The following is a 13,421-nucleotide window of genomic DNA, read 5'->3' as shown; positions in this document are numbered from 1 at the left end:
AATGTTGTTATACTGAAGTGATACACAACAAGTCCTTTGGAACTGCATGAATTTCTCTTTCCATATACCTGATTGCTGCTTATGTGAGGCAACATCTGCAACTTATACGCTCAGCTTGCTGACTGTACTAAGAACAGTATTGTATTTTTAAAATGAACTTCACCTCCAGGAGCTCTGGATTATAATTTATTGCTATTTGACGAATATATGTTAAAAAAAGAGCAATTGGATTCAGTATAAAGTTAGTGATATATTTTTTATTATTTGAACCCTTGTTCAGATTAGGGTTGGGATCCATACAGGGTCTGTCCTTGCGGGGGTTGTTGGAGAAAAAATGCCACGTTACTGCTTGTTTGGAGATACAGTGAATATAGCATCTCGGATGGAGAGCCATGGAGTACCAAACAAAATTCACCTCAGTGGCAGTGTTTATCAGTAAGTAATGTTATTGTTCTTAAACCATTGCTTTATTATTGGCTGGCCTGGTTGGAAGTTTGGAGAAGAAATTTAAGAAAAGTAGAAGGGATCAGGTTGCGTTGGACTAGGGAAAATTGCTTTTGAGATACATAGTTTGTGCTATGGGTAATATATATTTTTTCTTTTTTGAAATGTTTTCCCAGAATTCACAACCAGGATAGCCAATTGCTGTACCATGTTGGGAGGGAAGATGCTGGGTAGGAAAAGATTAAACCTCCTCTCCTTGCTTGTTGGATTAACAGAAATTTTGGCAACAGGTCTTTGATGGTGCCCCACATTTATGGAATGCATGCCAATGGAAGTCTCTGTGGTAACATTTACTGTAGCTTAAATTAAAACAAGCAACCTGCATTGTATTACATCATTAATATAATAACTCAATTAGTAAGAGTCTGATCTACGTGCATTCTATTTTGTCATTTAAATCTATTTGCTTTAAAGCCATCCCTTTCGCTCCTTATCCAATTCTGCCTGGAAATCCTTTCTTCATGAAGTTTTGCTGCCTTATTTCTCTCTCTCTCTTTTTAAATAATTTTTATTAAAAGATTTTACAAATTTTTTTTAAAAATACAGAAACATAGAAGAAAAAATAGAAAAAAGAAAAAGATTATAAAAGAAAGAAAAAGTGAATAATAACAAAAAAGAAAGAAAAAGAAAGATATCTAAAGAAGTGACTTCCGATCTTCTTTGCAGCAGTTATAAACATTGCAATTACCATCTCCACTCTCCCATATTGCATATCATAGTTCCTTCTTCCTGTAAACATAACTTTTTAATCAATAAATCTCAAAATTAGCAGTTAATTTTTATCAATTTTCAGCAAAAAATTTATAAAGGGTTTCCAGCATTTTATAAAAGTAATTGTAGTTTAGCAAAGGATCGTTACCTTGCCATGGTGCTGGAGCTTGAGCACCTCAATGATGCCATGAGCTAAACTGTGAAGGGCCACCCAAGACGGGAAGGTCATGACAGAGAAGTCAGACTAAATGCGATCCCTGGGGAAGGTAATGGCAACCCACCCCAGTATTCTTGCCGTGAAAACTAAATGGATCAGTACAACCAGAGATATGTCGGTATACCATCGGAAGATGAGACTCCCAGGTCGGAAGATGGTCAAAATGCTACTGGGGAGGAACAGAGGATGAGTTCAACTAGCCCCAGATGTGATGACGCAGCTAGCTGAAAGCCGAAAGGACGGCTAGCGGCTGACGGTGCTGGTGGTGAACGGCGAATTCGATGTTTTAAGGATCAACCATTGGAACCTGGAATGTAAGATCTATGAGCCAGGGCAAATTGGATGTGGTTATTGGTGAGATGTCAAGATTAAAGATAGACATTCTGGGCGTCAGTGAACTGAAATGGACTGGAATGGGCCACTTCACATCAAATGACCACCAGATCTACTACTGTTGTAATGATTGCCTTATCCCAACGAAGTCAGTCTCACCAGGGATTAGTGAATAAAACTGATTTATTGAAAGGATAGTATGCAAATATGAAGAAAGCTGAGAATATGCAAAAGCGCGCCAAATACAAACTAAAAACCCTCGCCTCAAAGCCGATCCCGCCCCCCACCCCAACATCGCAACCACCCCCTCCCAGCGTTGGCAAGCGTCACACATCTGCCTGGGAAAGTAACCTTGAATACATGTCATAACCCAAACACACATTCCTTCAGGGCAGCACAGAGATAACACCCTGGCAGGGCTGGAATTCCCCACCCCGCAGATGATAGACACGGATCAGAAACATGACATGCGAAACGTTACGATGTATACAAACCATTGGAACGATGAACATGACAACTGTGGACAAGAGGACCACAGAAGAAATGGAGTAGCCTTCATAATTAATAGTAAAGTGGCTAAAGCAGTGCTTGGATACAATCCAAAAAACGATAGAATGATCTCAATTCAAATTCAGGGCAAGCCATCTAACATCACAATGATCCAAATATACACCCCAACCACAGATGCTGAAGAAGCTGAAGTAGAGCAGTTCTATGAGGATCTGCAGCACCTACTGGACAACATGCCTAAAATAGATGTTATTTTCATCACAGGAGACTGGAATGCTAAGGTGGGCAGTCAAATGACACCTGGAATTACAGGTAAGCATGGCCTGGGAGAACAAAATGAAGCAGGACATAGGCTGATAGAATTTTGCCAAGACAACTCACTCTGCATAACAAACACTCTCTTCCAGCAACCTAAGAGATGGCTTTATACACGGACTTCACCAGATGGACAACACCGAAATCAGATTGACTACATCCTTTGCAGCCAAAGGTGGCGGACATCTATACAATTGGTAAAAACAAGACCTGGAGCTGACTGTAGTTCAGATCACGAACTTCTTCTTGCACAATTTAGGATCAGACTAAAGAGATTAGGGAAGACCCACAGATCAGCCAGATATGAGCTCACTAATATCCCTAAGGAATATGCAGTAGAGGTGAAGAATTGATTTAAGGGACTGGACTTAGTAGATAGGGTCCCGGAAGAACTCTGGACAGAAGTTTGCAACATTGTTCAGGAGGCGGCAACAAAATACATCCCAAAGAAAGAGAAAACTAAGAAGTGGCTGTCTGCAAGGACACTAGAAGTAGCCCAAGAAAGAAGGAAAGCAAAAGGCAACAGTGATAGGGGGAGATATGCCCAATTAAATGCAAAATTCCAGAGGTTAGCCAGAAGAGATAAGGAATTATTTTTAAACAAGCAATGCGCGGAAGTGGAAGAAGACAATAGAATAGGAAGGACAAGAGACCTCTTCCAGAAAATTAGAAACATTGGAGGTAAATTCCAGGCAAAAATGGGTATGATCAAAAACAAAGATGGCAAGGACCTAACAGAAGAAGAAGAGATCAAGAAAAGGTGGCAAGAATATATGGAAGCCCTGTATAGGAAGGATAACAATATCGGGGATAGCTTTGACGGTGTGGTCAGTGAGCTAGAGCCAAACATCCTGAAGAGTGAGGCTGAATGGGCCTTAAGGAGCATTGCTAACAACAAGGCAGCAGGAGATGATGGCATCCCAGCTGAACTGTTCAAAACCTTGCAAGATGATGCTGTCAAGGTAATGCATGCTATATGCCAGCAAATTTGGAAAACACAGGAATGGCCATCAGATTGGAAAAAAATTAACTTATATCCCCATACCAAAAAAGGGGAACACTAAAGAATGTTCAAACTATCGAACAGTGGCACTCATTTCACATGCCAGTAAGGTAATGCTCAAGATCCTGCAAGGTAGACTTCAGCAGTTCATGGAGCGAGAATTGCCAGATGCACAAGCTGGGTTTAGAAAAGGCAGAGGAACTAGGGACCAAATTGCCAATATCCAATGGATAATGGAAAAAGCCAGGGAGTTTCAGAAAAACATATCTTTCTTTTTTATTGACTGTTCTAAAGCCTTTGACTGTGTGGACCATAACAAATTGTGGCAAGTTCTTAGTGGTATGGGGATACCAAGTCATCTTATCTGCCTCCTGAGGAATCTGTATAATGACCAAGTAGCAACAGTAAGAACAGACCACGGAACAATGGACTGGTTTAAGATTGGGAAAGGAGTACAGCAGGGCTGTATACTCTCACCCTACCTATTTAACCTGTATGCAGAACACATCATACGACATGCTGGGCTTGAGGAATCCAAGGCTGGAGTTAAAATCCCTGGAAGAAACAATCTCAGATATGCAGATGATACCACTCTGATGGATGAAAGTGAAGAGGAACTGAGGAGCCTTATGATCAAGGTGAAAGAAGAAAGTGCAAAAGCTGGCTTGCAGCTAAACCTCAAAAAGCAACAACACCAAGATTATGGCAACCAGCTTGATTGATAACTGGCAAATAGAGGGAGAAAATGTAGAAGCAGTGAAAGACTTTGTATTTCTAGGTGCGAAGATTACTGCAGATGCTGACTGCAGTCAGGAAATCAGAAGACGCTTAATCCTTGGGAGAAGAGCAATGACAAATCTCGATAAAATTGTTAAGAGCAGAGACATCACACTGACAACAAAGGTCCGCATAGTTAAAGCAATGGTGTTCCCCGTAGTAACATATTGCTGTGAGAGCTGGACCATAAGGAAGGCTGAGAGAAGGAAGATCGATGCTTTTGAACTGTGGTGTTGGAGGGAAATTCTGAGAGCGCCTTGGACTGCAAGAAGATCAAACCAGTCCATCCTCCAGGAAATAAAGCCAGACTGCTCACTTGAGGGAATAATATTAAGGGCAAAACTGAAATACTTTGGCCACATAATGAGAAGACAGGACACCCTGGAGAAGATGCTGATGCTAGGGAGAGTGGAAGGCAAAAGGAAGAGGGGCCGACCAAGGGCAAGATGGATGGATGATATTCTAGAGGTGATGGACTCAACCCTGGGAGAGCTGGGCATGTTGACGACCGACAGGAAGCTCTGGCGTGGGCTGGTCCATGAAGTCTCAAAGAGTCGGAAACGACTGAACAATTAAACAACAATTGTAGTTTCCTCCCTGATCAAACAAGTCAATTTAGCCATTCCTGCAAACTCACCCATCTTCACAATCCTGGTATTTCTGTAGTCTCCCATCTTTGTGCATATAATAACCTCACTGCAGTTACCATACATAAAACCACTTGTCCATTAGCATTTTCTAGCTGAGTGTCCATAAGTCCTAAAAAGAAAAATTCCAGTTTCATCTGAATGTTAATTTTTAAAACTCTCTGCATCACCATATGTATTTATATGCATTAGCTCTTCACTTTTGCATAAGCCCACCCTGCATGATAAAATGTCCCTTCATGTTTTTCACATTTCCAACAGTGATTAGAAGTACCTTTATACATCTTAGAAAATTTCTCTGGTGTCATATATCAACTGTACATCATTTTAAAAAAGTTTATTTTAACTTGTTAGACAATGTGAATTTCAGACCTTTTAACACCATTGTCTCTCATTGATCCATTTGAATATTATAACCCAAATTCTTGGCTCATTTTACCATACATTCTTTGACTTGCTCTTCCTCTTTTTCAAATCTCAACAAAAGTTTATACATTTTAGCAATCATATGTTTATCATTTGTACATAATTCATTTTCAAATTCAATTTTATCACATTCTAATCCTAGTACTTTTTAAAATCTATATTAAATCTTTCCCTTAATTATGTATATGAGAACCATTGAAAACTAAACATCTCTGCAGTCAATTGTTCTCTTGATTTCATCTTAATCGCCCCATTTTCCTGTGCTAGCAAGTCTTTATTTGTTAACCATTTGTCTTTGCCCGCTGTTTCTTTTCTATAAGACACTTCTCGAGCTGAGGCCAACAAATGTATTTTCGGGCATAGCCTGCGTTTGTATCTGTTCCATATCTGTTGTATGGCATTCCTAAATTAATGATTTTTAAAATCAACATTTACTTTAACTTTATCATACCATAAGCAACCATGCCACTCAAACCTCAGACCATAACCTTCTAAATCAGTGATGGTGAACCGTTTGGGTTTGGTGTGTCAAAAATTCAGAAAATGCCTACCTTGACTCTGCTGGCGTGTCTCCTCCCCCCACTGAACAAAAAAGAAACAATTCTTTACGTATTCATTTATTAAAAAAAAATACAATCCAATTTTGGGCAGCCAAAAGGGCAGAGGGAGGGGGAGATAGATGGGTGGGGGGAGTTGCAGTGCCTTTTGTTTGTTCAGTTTCTTTGGTAACTCAAACAGGGAGAATAGTTGTTGTCAGGTGTTGGTGAACACTGGCGTGTCACCCAAAATGTCGTGGCATGTCACCTTTGACATGAGTGTCATAGGTTCACCATCACTGATCTAAATCTAAGTGTCTTATTTCTTAACAACAGCCATTCTTTCATCCAAACCAAACAGCAGACAGCGAAATACAATTTAAAATCAGCTAATCCCAGTGCTCCTCTTTCCTCTGCATCTTGGAGGACCTTATATTTAACTCTTGGTTTTTCCCCCTGCCATATAAATCTGGATATGTCTTTTTGCCATTGTTAAGTTTTGCTGCCTTATTTCTCTTTTTTTAAATAAGAATGTTACTGAGTTTAAAGCAAAGATAAAAACTACAAAAACAAAACAAAACAAAACTACAAAAACAAAACTTAAAAAGTGAGAAACACAAGAAAAAGAATTTTAAAGGTTACATAAAGAAGTGACTTCAACTTTCAATAACAAGAATATACAGCACTTTCCATAATCAATCTCTTACTCTATATCAAACCAAGATCACATTATTTCTATAAATCATTCCATTAGTACACATGAAAATCACTAAGTAAAATTTCTCCTTTCCCTTATATTAAATATGAAAAATTCTCTTCTTACCCCTTTGGTGGTATGTGTGTTCCTCAACCTTGGGTCCTCTACCAGAAGCCTGGGAGTTTGAAGGTTCTGCGCAGTATCTTAGCTGTTCCTTCTGGACAGAGAGCTTAGATATTGTCCCTGGGATCTGTTGGAGCCACTCTCCCAGCTTAGGAGTCACAGCTCCAAGTGCTCCTACCACCACTGGGACCACTTTGACCTTCACTTTCTGCATCCTCTCTAATTCTTCCTTCAGGCCCTGGTACTTCTTCAGCTTCTCATACTCCTTCGTCTTGATGTTGCTGTCACTTGGCACTGTTACATCTATCACCACCGCTGTCTTCTGGTCCTTGTCTACTACCACGATGTCTGGTTGATTGGCCAGTACCTGCCTGTCTGTCTGGATCTAGAAATCTCACAGGATCTTAGCCCTGTAATTCTCCACAACTTTCTGTGGAATTTCCCATCTGGATTTGCGAGGATCTAGCCCTTACATTGTGCAGATGTTCCTGTACACAATGTAAGCTACCTGGTTGTGCCATTCAGTGTATGCTGTTCCTGCCTGCATCTTACACCCTGCCACTATGTGTTGGAGTGTCTCTGAGGCCTCTCTGCACAGTCTGTACCTTGGGTCCTGTCTAGTGTAGTAGACCCCTGCTTCTATAGATCGGGTGCTTAGTGCCTGTTCGTGTGCTGCTATGGTCGGTGCCTCAATGCTGTCTTTTAGTCCAGCCCTTTCCAGCCACTGGTAGGTTTTCCCAAGTTCAGCCACCTCAGCTATCTGTCGATGGTACGTCCCACGCAAGGTCTTGTCTTGCCATGGCACTTCCTCTGTTTGATCTTCCTTCCATGTCTGCTGCTGCCTCAGGCATTCTCTCAACAGCTCATCTATAGGTGCCTTGTTACTGATGTACTCCTGGATGCTCTGGGTCTCATCCAGTGACAGTGGCTTTGACACTCACCAGACCCCACCCTCCCTCTTTCTGCCTGGTGTACAGTCTCTGAGTGTTGGACTTGGGGTGGAAGCCTCCGTACATGGTAAGGAGTTTCTGGGTCTTCTCATCAGCAGCCTCCATGTCATCCTTTGGCCAGCTCACTGTATTGGCAGGGTATCTGATGACTGGCAGGACATACATGTTGATGGTGTGGATCTTGTTCTTCCCATTGAGCTGGCTCTTCAGGACCTGTCTTATCCTTTGGTGGTACTTGGATGTTGCTGTCTTCTTGGCCTCTTCATTGTGGTTCCCATGAGCCTGTGGGATATCATGGTACTTGTAGCTGGTCTGTATGTCTACTATGTGGCCTGCTGGTAGTTCCACCCCATTAGTCTTAACTACTTTCCCTCTCTTTACTACCATCCGGCCACACTTCTGTAGTCCAAATGACATCCCAATATCCTCACTGTAGATCCATGTCAGGTGGATCAGTAAGTTGATGTCTTGTTCACTTTTAGCATACAGCTTGATGTCATCCATGTAGAGGAGGTGGCTGATGGTAGTTCCACTCTTGAACTTGTATTCATGTCCAGTTCTTGTGATTTATTGTAAACCGCCCAGAGTCCCTTTTGGGAGATGGTGATAAATTTGATTAATAAATAAATAAATAAATAAATAATCTGGCTGAGGGGGTTCAGGTCCATGCAGAACAGCAGTGGGGACAGTGCATCACCTTGGTTTGCGTGTGTGTGTGTGTGTTTATATCTAAACCAGCTTCCCTGCCCCCAAAACAACATTTATTTATTTCCTTCCTAACACTATTCTATATATTTCTATCCACTATAATAAAAATCAAGTTATAAAGACTAATAAATTGTCTACTTTTATAATTAATAATACTACAACAATCTTAACCCTATTAAACCTAAAACCAAACAATTGTTATTATACCTTATAGATACCTTAAAAATTAAACTAACCTTAAAAAGAAACCAATAAATCTTAATCCAAATCATTAAAAATAAATGAAATCATAAAAACCTCATTATCAATCCAATTAAACATCCTTGAATATTTTTACCCCACCTTGAAATATACCAAGTCATTTACATATCTCCATTTAACACACAAGGCATTTTTAATACAGAAATCAAACAGCCCAACTGCCCCCTTTAGAACTCAGAATTCTCAACAAAAAACCTTCCACAGAACAGAAGTTCTTCTTTCCCATAACATTCCCTCAGAAAAGCAATGTTATTTTTGATTTGCTGTCCCTTTAACCCCTTCATCTTCATCTGGCATTTCAAAAAGGACTTCAGTCTCACTGTCAGTAGAAACTTCTCCATCTTGGATAGATTCTTCATCTTCTTCCAAAACGTCCTCACACATTTTAAAGCAGATATCTTCTGCAATATCCCAAATATCTTGCAAAATAGCTTGACAGGGATCTGACAAGATCCGTTTGTAGGTCTGCTTAAATTCACAATGGAACTCTGAAAGAATCTCCTTAAAATCCTCCATGTTTCAGGTAGTAGATTATGGCACCTCCTAGATACTTGACTAGCACAGATAGGAGTTAATGAGTTAATGGAAAAGTTCCAAGTGAAATTGAGACAAAAGAAAGTGTACTAAAAAGCAGGTCCCAGGGAAAGTGAACTGAGAGCTGAATATTCAAAATGGTAAATGTGTAGGGAAATATAGGAAAATATTCAATCCTTCAAATTCAGTACAAAAATAATAGCAGGGAGGCAATTATATATTCTCAGTCCTCCTTAAGTCCCCCTTTTCCCTTAATGGGAAAACAAGCCCATTTAAAAAAGTTTTTTAAAAATTTAATCCAGAAATAATGATAAGCACCAAGAAAGTGCACTTCTTGATGTAGAAAGCCTCTCTTGGGGTACATAAACTTTAAAAAAATAGATATCGGGTGATTTAGAAAAGGGGTGGCTCGACCTAATGTCCAGCATGGCATGGAAATGGTGATGTCCCCACCTTCCATCATCTCTTACCAGATTGTTGCGAACGCTGTCTGCAATTCTCTGGTTATTCTCAATCACCTCTTTTCCTGTTACTTTTTCTGGCAGCCATATTTCAACTTCTATATGTGGAAAATGAGCTTTCTGTATATCACCTTGTATTTTACTATTTAAAACAATGGTCATAGTGATCCATAACAGTATGGGTTTCTAATACTGAAATACAGGTGTTGATTGAATGTGCATGGTCATGGCAGGATCGGCAGGAAAGCCATAGCTCAAAAAACTTTTCTCTGTCTTTCTGGAGCCATGATTCATTTCTTGCACCTGGAATTACAGTAGATCTTACTGTATCAGTTTATGCCAGTAAAGTCATCCAGAAAAATGGCCAGTAAAGCCAGTAAAGTGAAGTAATGGTGAGTATCAGTACTGCTGTTGCTTTAGTAAAGACAAAACTTAAAATCTAAAATCTTGGGGGGAAATGGAATGGGAGAGAAAGCTATTTCTATAGCAGTGAACCATTTGTAAAAAATGTTGATTAGCTGATTAATTTTAGTAAAAAAACAATTACATTGTCCATTGCTGCTGTTCCTTTTATGTGTCAGATGCCTGAAAGAGAAGAATTTTGACATTATGGAAAGAGGAGAAATTGATGTGAAGGGCAAAGGAAAAATGCACACTTATTTTCTGGTCCAAAATACAATTGCAACTGAGAATGAGATCATGGGAAGGCCGACTAAAGATGCTGGCCTCAGCCACGAATCTTCTCAAGTGTCTCAAGACTGCAAGGCTGATGGATTGCAAAACTCATTCTTACAAGGTACAGGAAAGGAAAAGCAATATATTATTTTATTTAATTATTTGCTTTTTTCTTTCTGATGCTCAGTTTCGGATGCCATGTTTTATCTATCCAAGACTCCCATGCATAAAAGGAAAGCATTAGCCAACTTAAGAGGAAATCTCAGGAGTTGTAGAAGTGACAGAGGGCATTTGAGTATTATGCAAGCTCATTGGCCTTAGAATACTGACAGAATGTTGAGGGGTGGAGGGGCATCTTTATGGAGAGCATGACTAGCTGACTGAAATGGTTTCAAACTGCAAATTTTCTAGCCTTTTTTCTCTTTCCTTTAAAGATGTCCCACTAAATTCAGACAAGGAATTGCCTCCTATTGTAGCAATGAAATATGCAGATAGTCCCACAGAAACCCACACCAATGTTAAAGGAAGACATGAATCAAGAACAAAGGATTTAACAGGTAATAAGAAGAAAAGTACTCTAATGAGATTAGGACCATAATGTCATTAATTTTCATCTGCCCTTCAAAGAGAGACATAGTGTCCATTCCTGCCATATGCTGCGGCCTAAACTAATGAAGGTATCAACAAGTAAATCCATCACCTGCCCAATGGCAGCAGAATGCTTACATTTCTGCAACAGGCTCTCAGAGCACTCATATTCAAGATAGTGAATGAAGAGGAGAAACTGAATTGAGGCAATGATGAGTTGTGAATAAGGAGGAAAAGATTGGTTAGTCTCTCTGTCTTTTAGTTTTGCAAGCCTGTTCATTCTCAGGTCTCCTTCATGAGTTACTTTTTAGATTCTGCATTAGGAATGCAAGTGTTTTGTATCAACTGAATTATGATTTAAATTTTTATTGGAGTTCGCTTATTTATTCATTTCACTGTGAGTCTGTGGAGAACCTATTGGAAGGAAAGGCACTTGTTCAATTGCTATATAAATATTCTACCCAACAAGCTATATCTCTATTCATGTGTTACTTGCATAAGCAGGATATGCATGGTAGAGGGAGCAATGGGGTAACAGGGTTAGCCTTATCTTCCACCCCAAACCCCAAAGCTTTTTCAGCCCCACATCCATCATAGCTGCCACATACAGCTATATTTCTGCAGTTTTGTGGTTTCTCAAGCCTCATTACTAAGACAGTTAACTATCAGGGTAACACAAATCCTCAGGGGCTGGAGAAATGTACAGTGGCTGGGGAATTTTGGAAGTTGAAGTCCACACATCTTAAAGTTGCTAAGGTTGAAAAAAACTGCTCTAGAAAAATAGGACAAAAACAAATTTTGATTTAACTGTAAGCTTAAGTAAAATAATTGAATACAGTTAAATAATCACTTCTCATGTGTTTTATAATTTTTCCTTTGTGTCACATAAAAACATTGCATTTGGTAGCGTCTTTTAAGGCTCTGGGAACCCTTCCTAGGTCCTTATAGTAGAGCAAATGAGGCCATAAATTGGGTATGATTGTCTATGATTGTTTTAAGAAAGAGAGATTAGGAGAGACATCCTGTCATGTAGCATGTCTCTGTTGGAAACAGAGAGCTGTGCTGCTCAGCAATTACTTACCATACAATAGTTTTAAACTCAGCCCAGATTCTAAGCATAAGCTGGCTCATGATGTACCTATTGCCACCAGATCCATGATTTTAATGGCCTATCACCAAAGGATCATACATGTCTTTACAGGCAAACTGCATGATGCAGAGACCTATGCAAGTCTCCATGGTGACCAGCAGCCAAACCCAAATCCATATAATTTCATACAAGGAAGACACAGGCCAGCCGCAGAGACACCACGGATCAGGAATGTCAGATCTAATTTCTGTAATTTGCTTTAATGTTGAAGTTGGAGTATTTCTGTGTCCTCTGTTATTATATTTCACTGTAGCCCTCTTGGAGTCTTTACTCAGTATACTGTGGTCCAGTATGTATTCTAAGATTGACATTTCTTCATATCACTGGTAGCAATAACAAAACAAATGTCAATATGCTGTGGTCATAGTATTAACTTGCCTTATGTGTATGAGTATGACATTGCCTCATCTATGACACAGGAGGGTCATTCAGCATATTTTGTGGTGCTTTTTTCTCTTATTTGTTTATATTTTTTTAAAAAGAATTGTTGAACTCAATTAACACAACAGATTCAACTGTTCCCCATTCCTGGCCTCTGATCAATATGCCTCCCATTTATTTCTGGTTTTACATTCATGTAAGATTGCAGAGTCTCCCAAAATCTGCTGATATCCCTGTTTAGTGTAGGTACAACTGCTTTTGCTATGTAGGCACTGATACTCATTTTGGAATAGCAGAAGGAATGGTCCTGTCCCTCAATCTTGAGGTTCCCTTTAACTATGAAAAGGGCCAATATCCATAAATACGTCTAACTGTACAATATTCTCACCTAAAGGCATCCACAGAATGGACCAAAGGAAGTAAATAATGAAATACTCATCACAATGACCCAGTGCAAACTCCAAACCTGTTTTACTTACCTTGTGACTTCATGATGCATGTTTTGTCAAGTAAGCATCAGCTTACTGCAGATGGCCCTGTCCTCTCCTCCTTTCCCCTGCACACCCTCCAAGATGTATAAAAGTAAAGTATCTGCACTGTTAAGAGTTCAGGAGGAAAAACAGTTTGGTCTGGAGCTAGGACTGTTTTCCCCAGTCCTCTAATTAATCTGACACTACATTCAGCAGTGATAGAAACGGGGATAGAAGGAAGGCATCATGGAACTACAAATAACAGATACTTTATGTTGAAAATGAATAAAATATTTTTTACTTTATCTATAGTTTTTTGACATTCTCGTTTAACCTTGCATCAGTAAAAAACAAAAACAAAACACAGGTCCACAATTGTGGCTATAGTCCATAGCTGATTAAGGGAGGAGCACGTTTCCCAACCAGATTTATTGTCTACTGATG

General features: G+C 39.6%; 1 protein-coding gene across 1 annotated transcript in view; it reads left to right on the top strand.

Moving 5' to 3' along the window:
• Positions 1-13,007, top strand: part of LOC134500446 (guanylate cyclase soluble subunit beta-2-like) — a 35,037-nt gene extending 22,030 nt beyond the window's left edge. The window contains exons 13-16 of the mRNA XM_063307782.1: positions 281-435; positions 10,295-10,509; positions 10,823-10,945; positions 12,178-13,007. Coding sequence (XP_063163852.1) covers positions 281-435; positions 10,295-10,509; positions 10,823-10,945; positions 12,178-12,329 — 645 coding nt within the window. The 3' untranslated portion in view covers positions 12,330-13,007. The remainder of the gene's footprint in view (positions 1-280; positions 436-10,294; positions 10,510-10,822; positions 10,946-12,177) is intronic.
• Positions 13,008-13,421: the final 414 nt, after the last annotated feature.

Source organism: Candoia aspera, chromosome 6 (genome assembly GCF_035149785.1).
Source record: "Candoia aspera isolate rCanAsp1 chromosome 6, rCanAsp1.hap2, whole genome shotgun sequence".
NCBI lineage: Eukaryota > Metazoa > Chordata > Lepidosauria > Squamata > Boidae > Candoia > Candoia aspera.
Note: the sequence above shows the minus strand (reverse complement) of the source record. Positions and strands in the feature narration are given on the sequence as shown.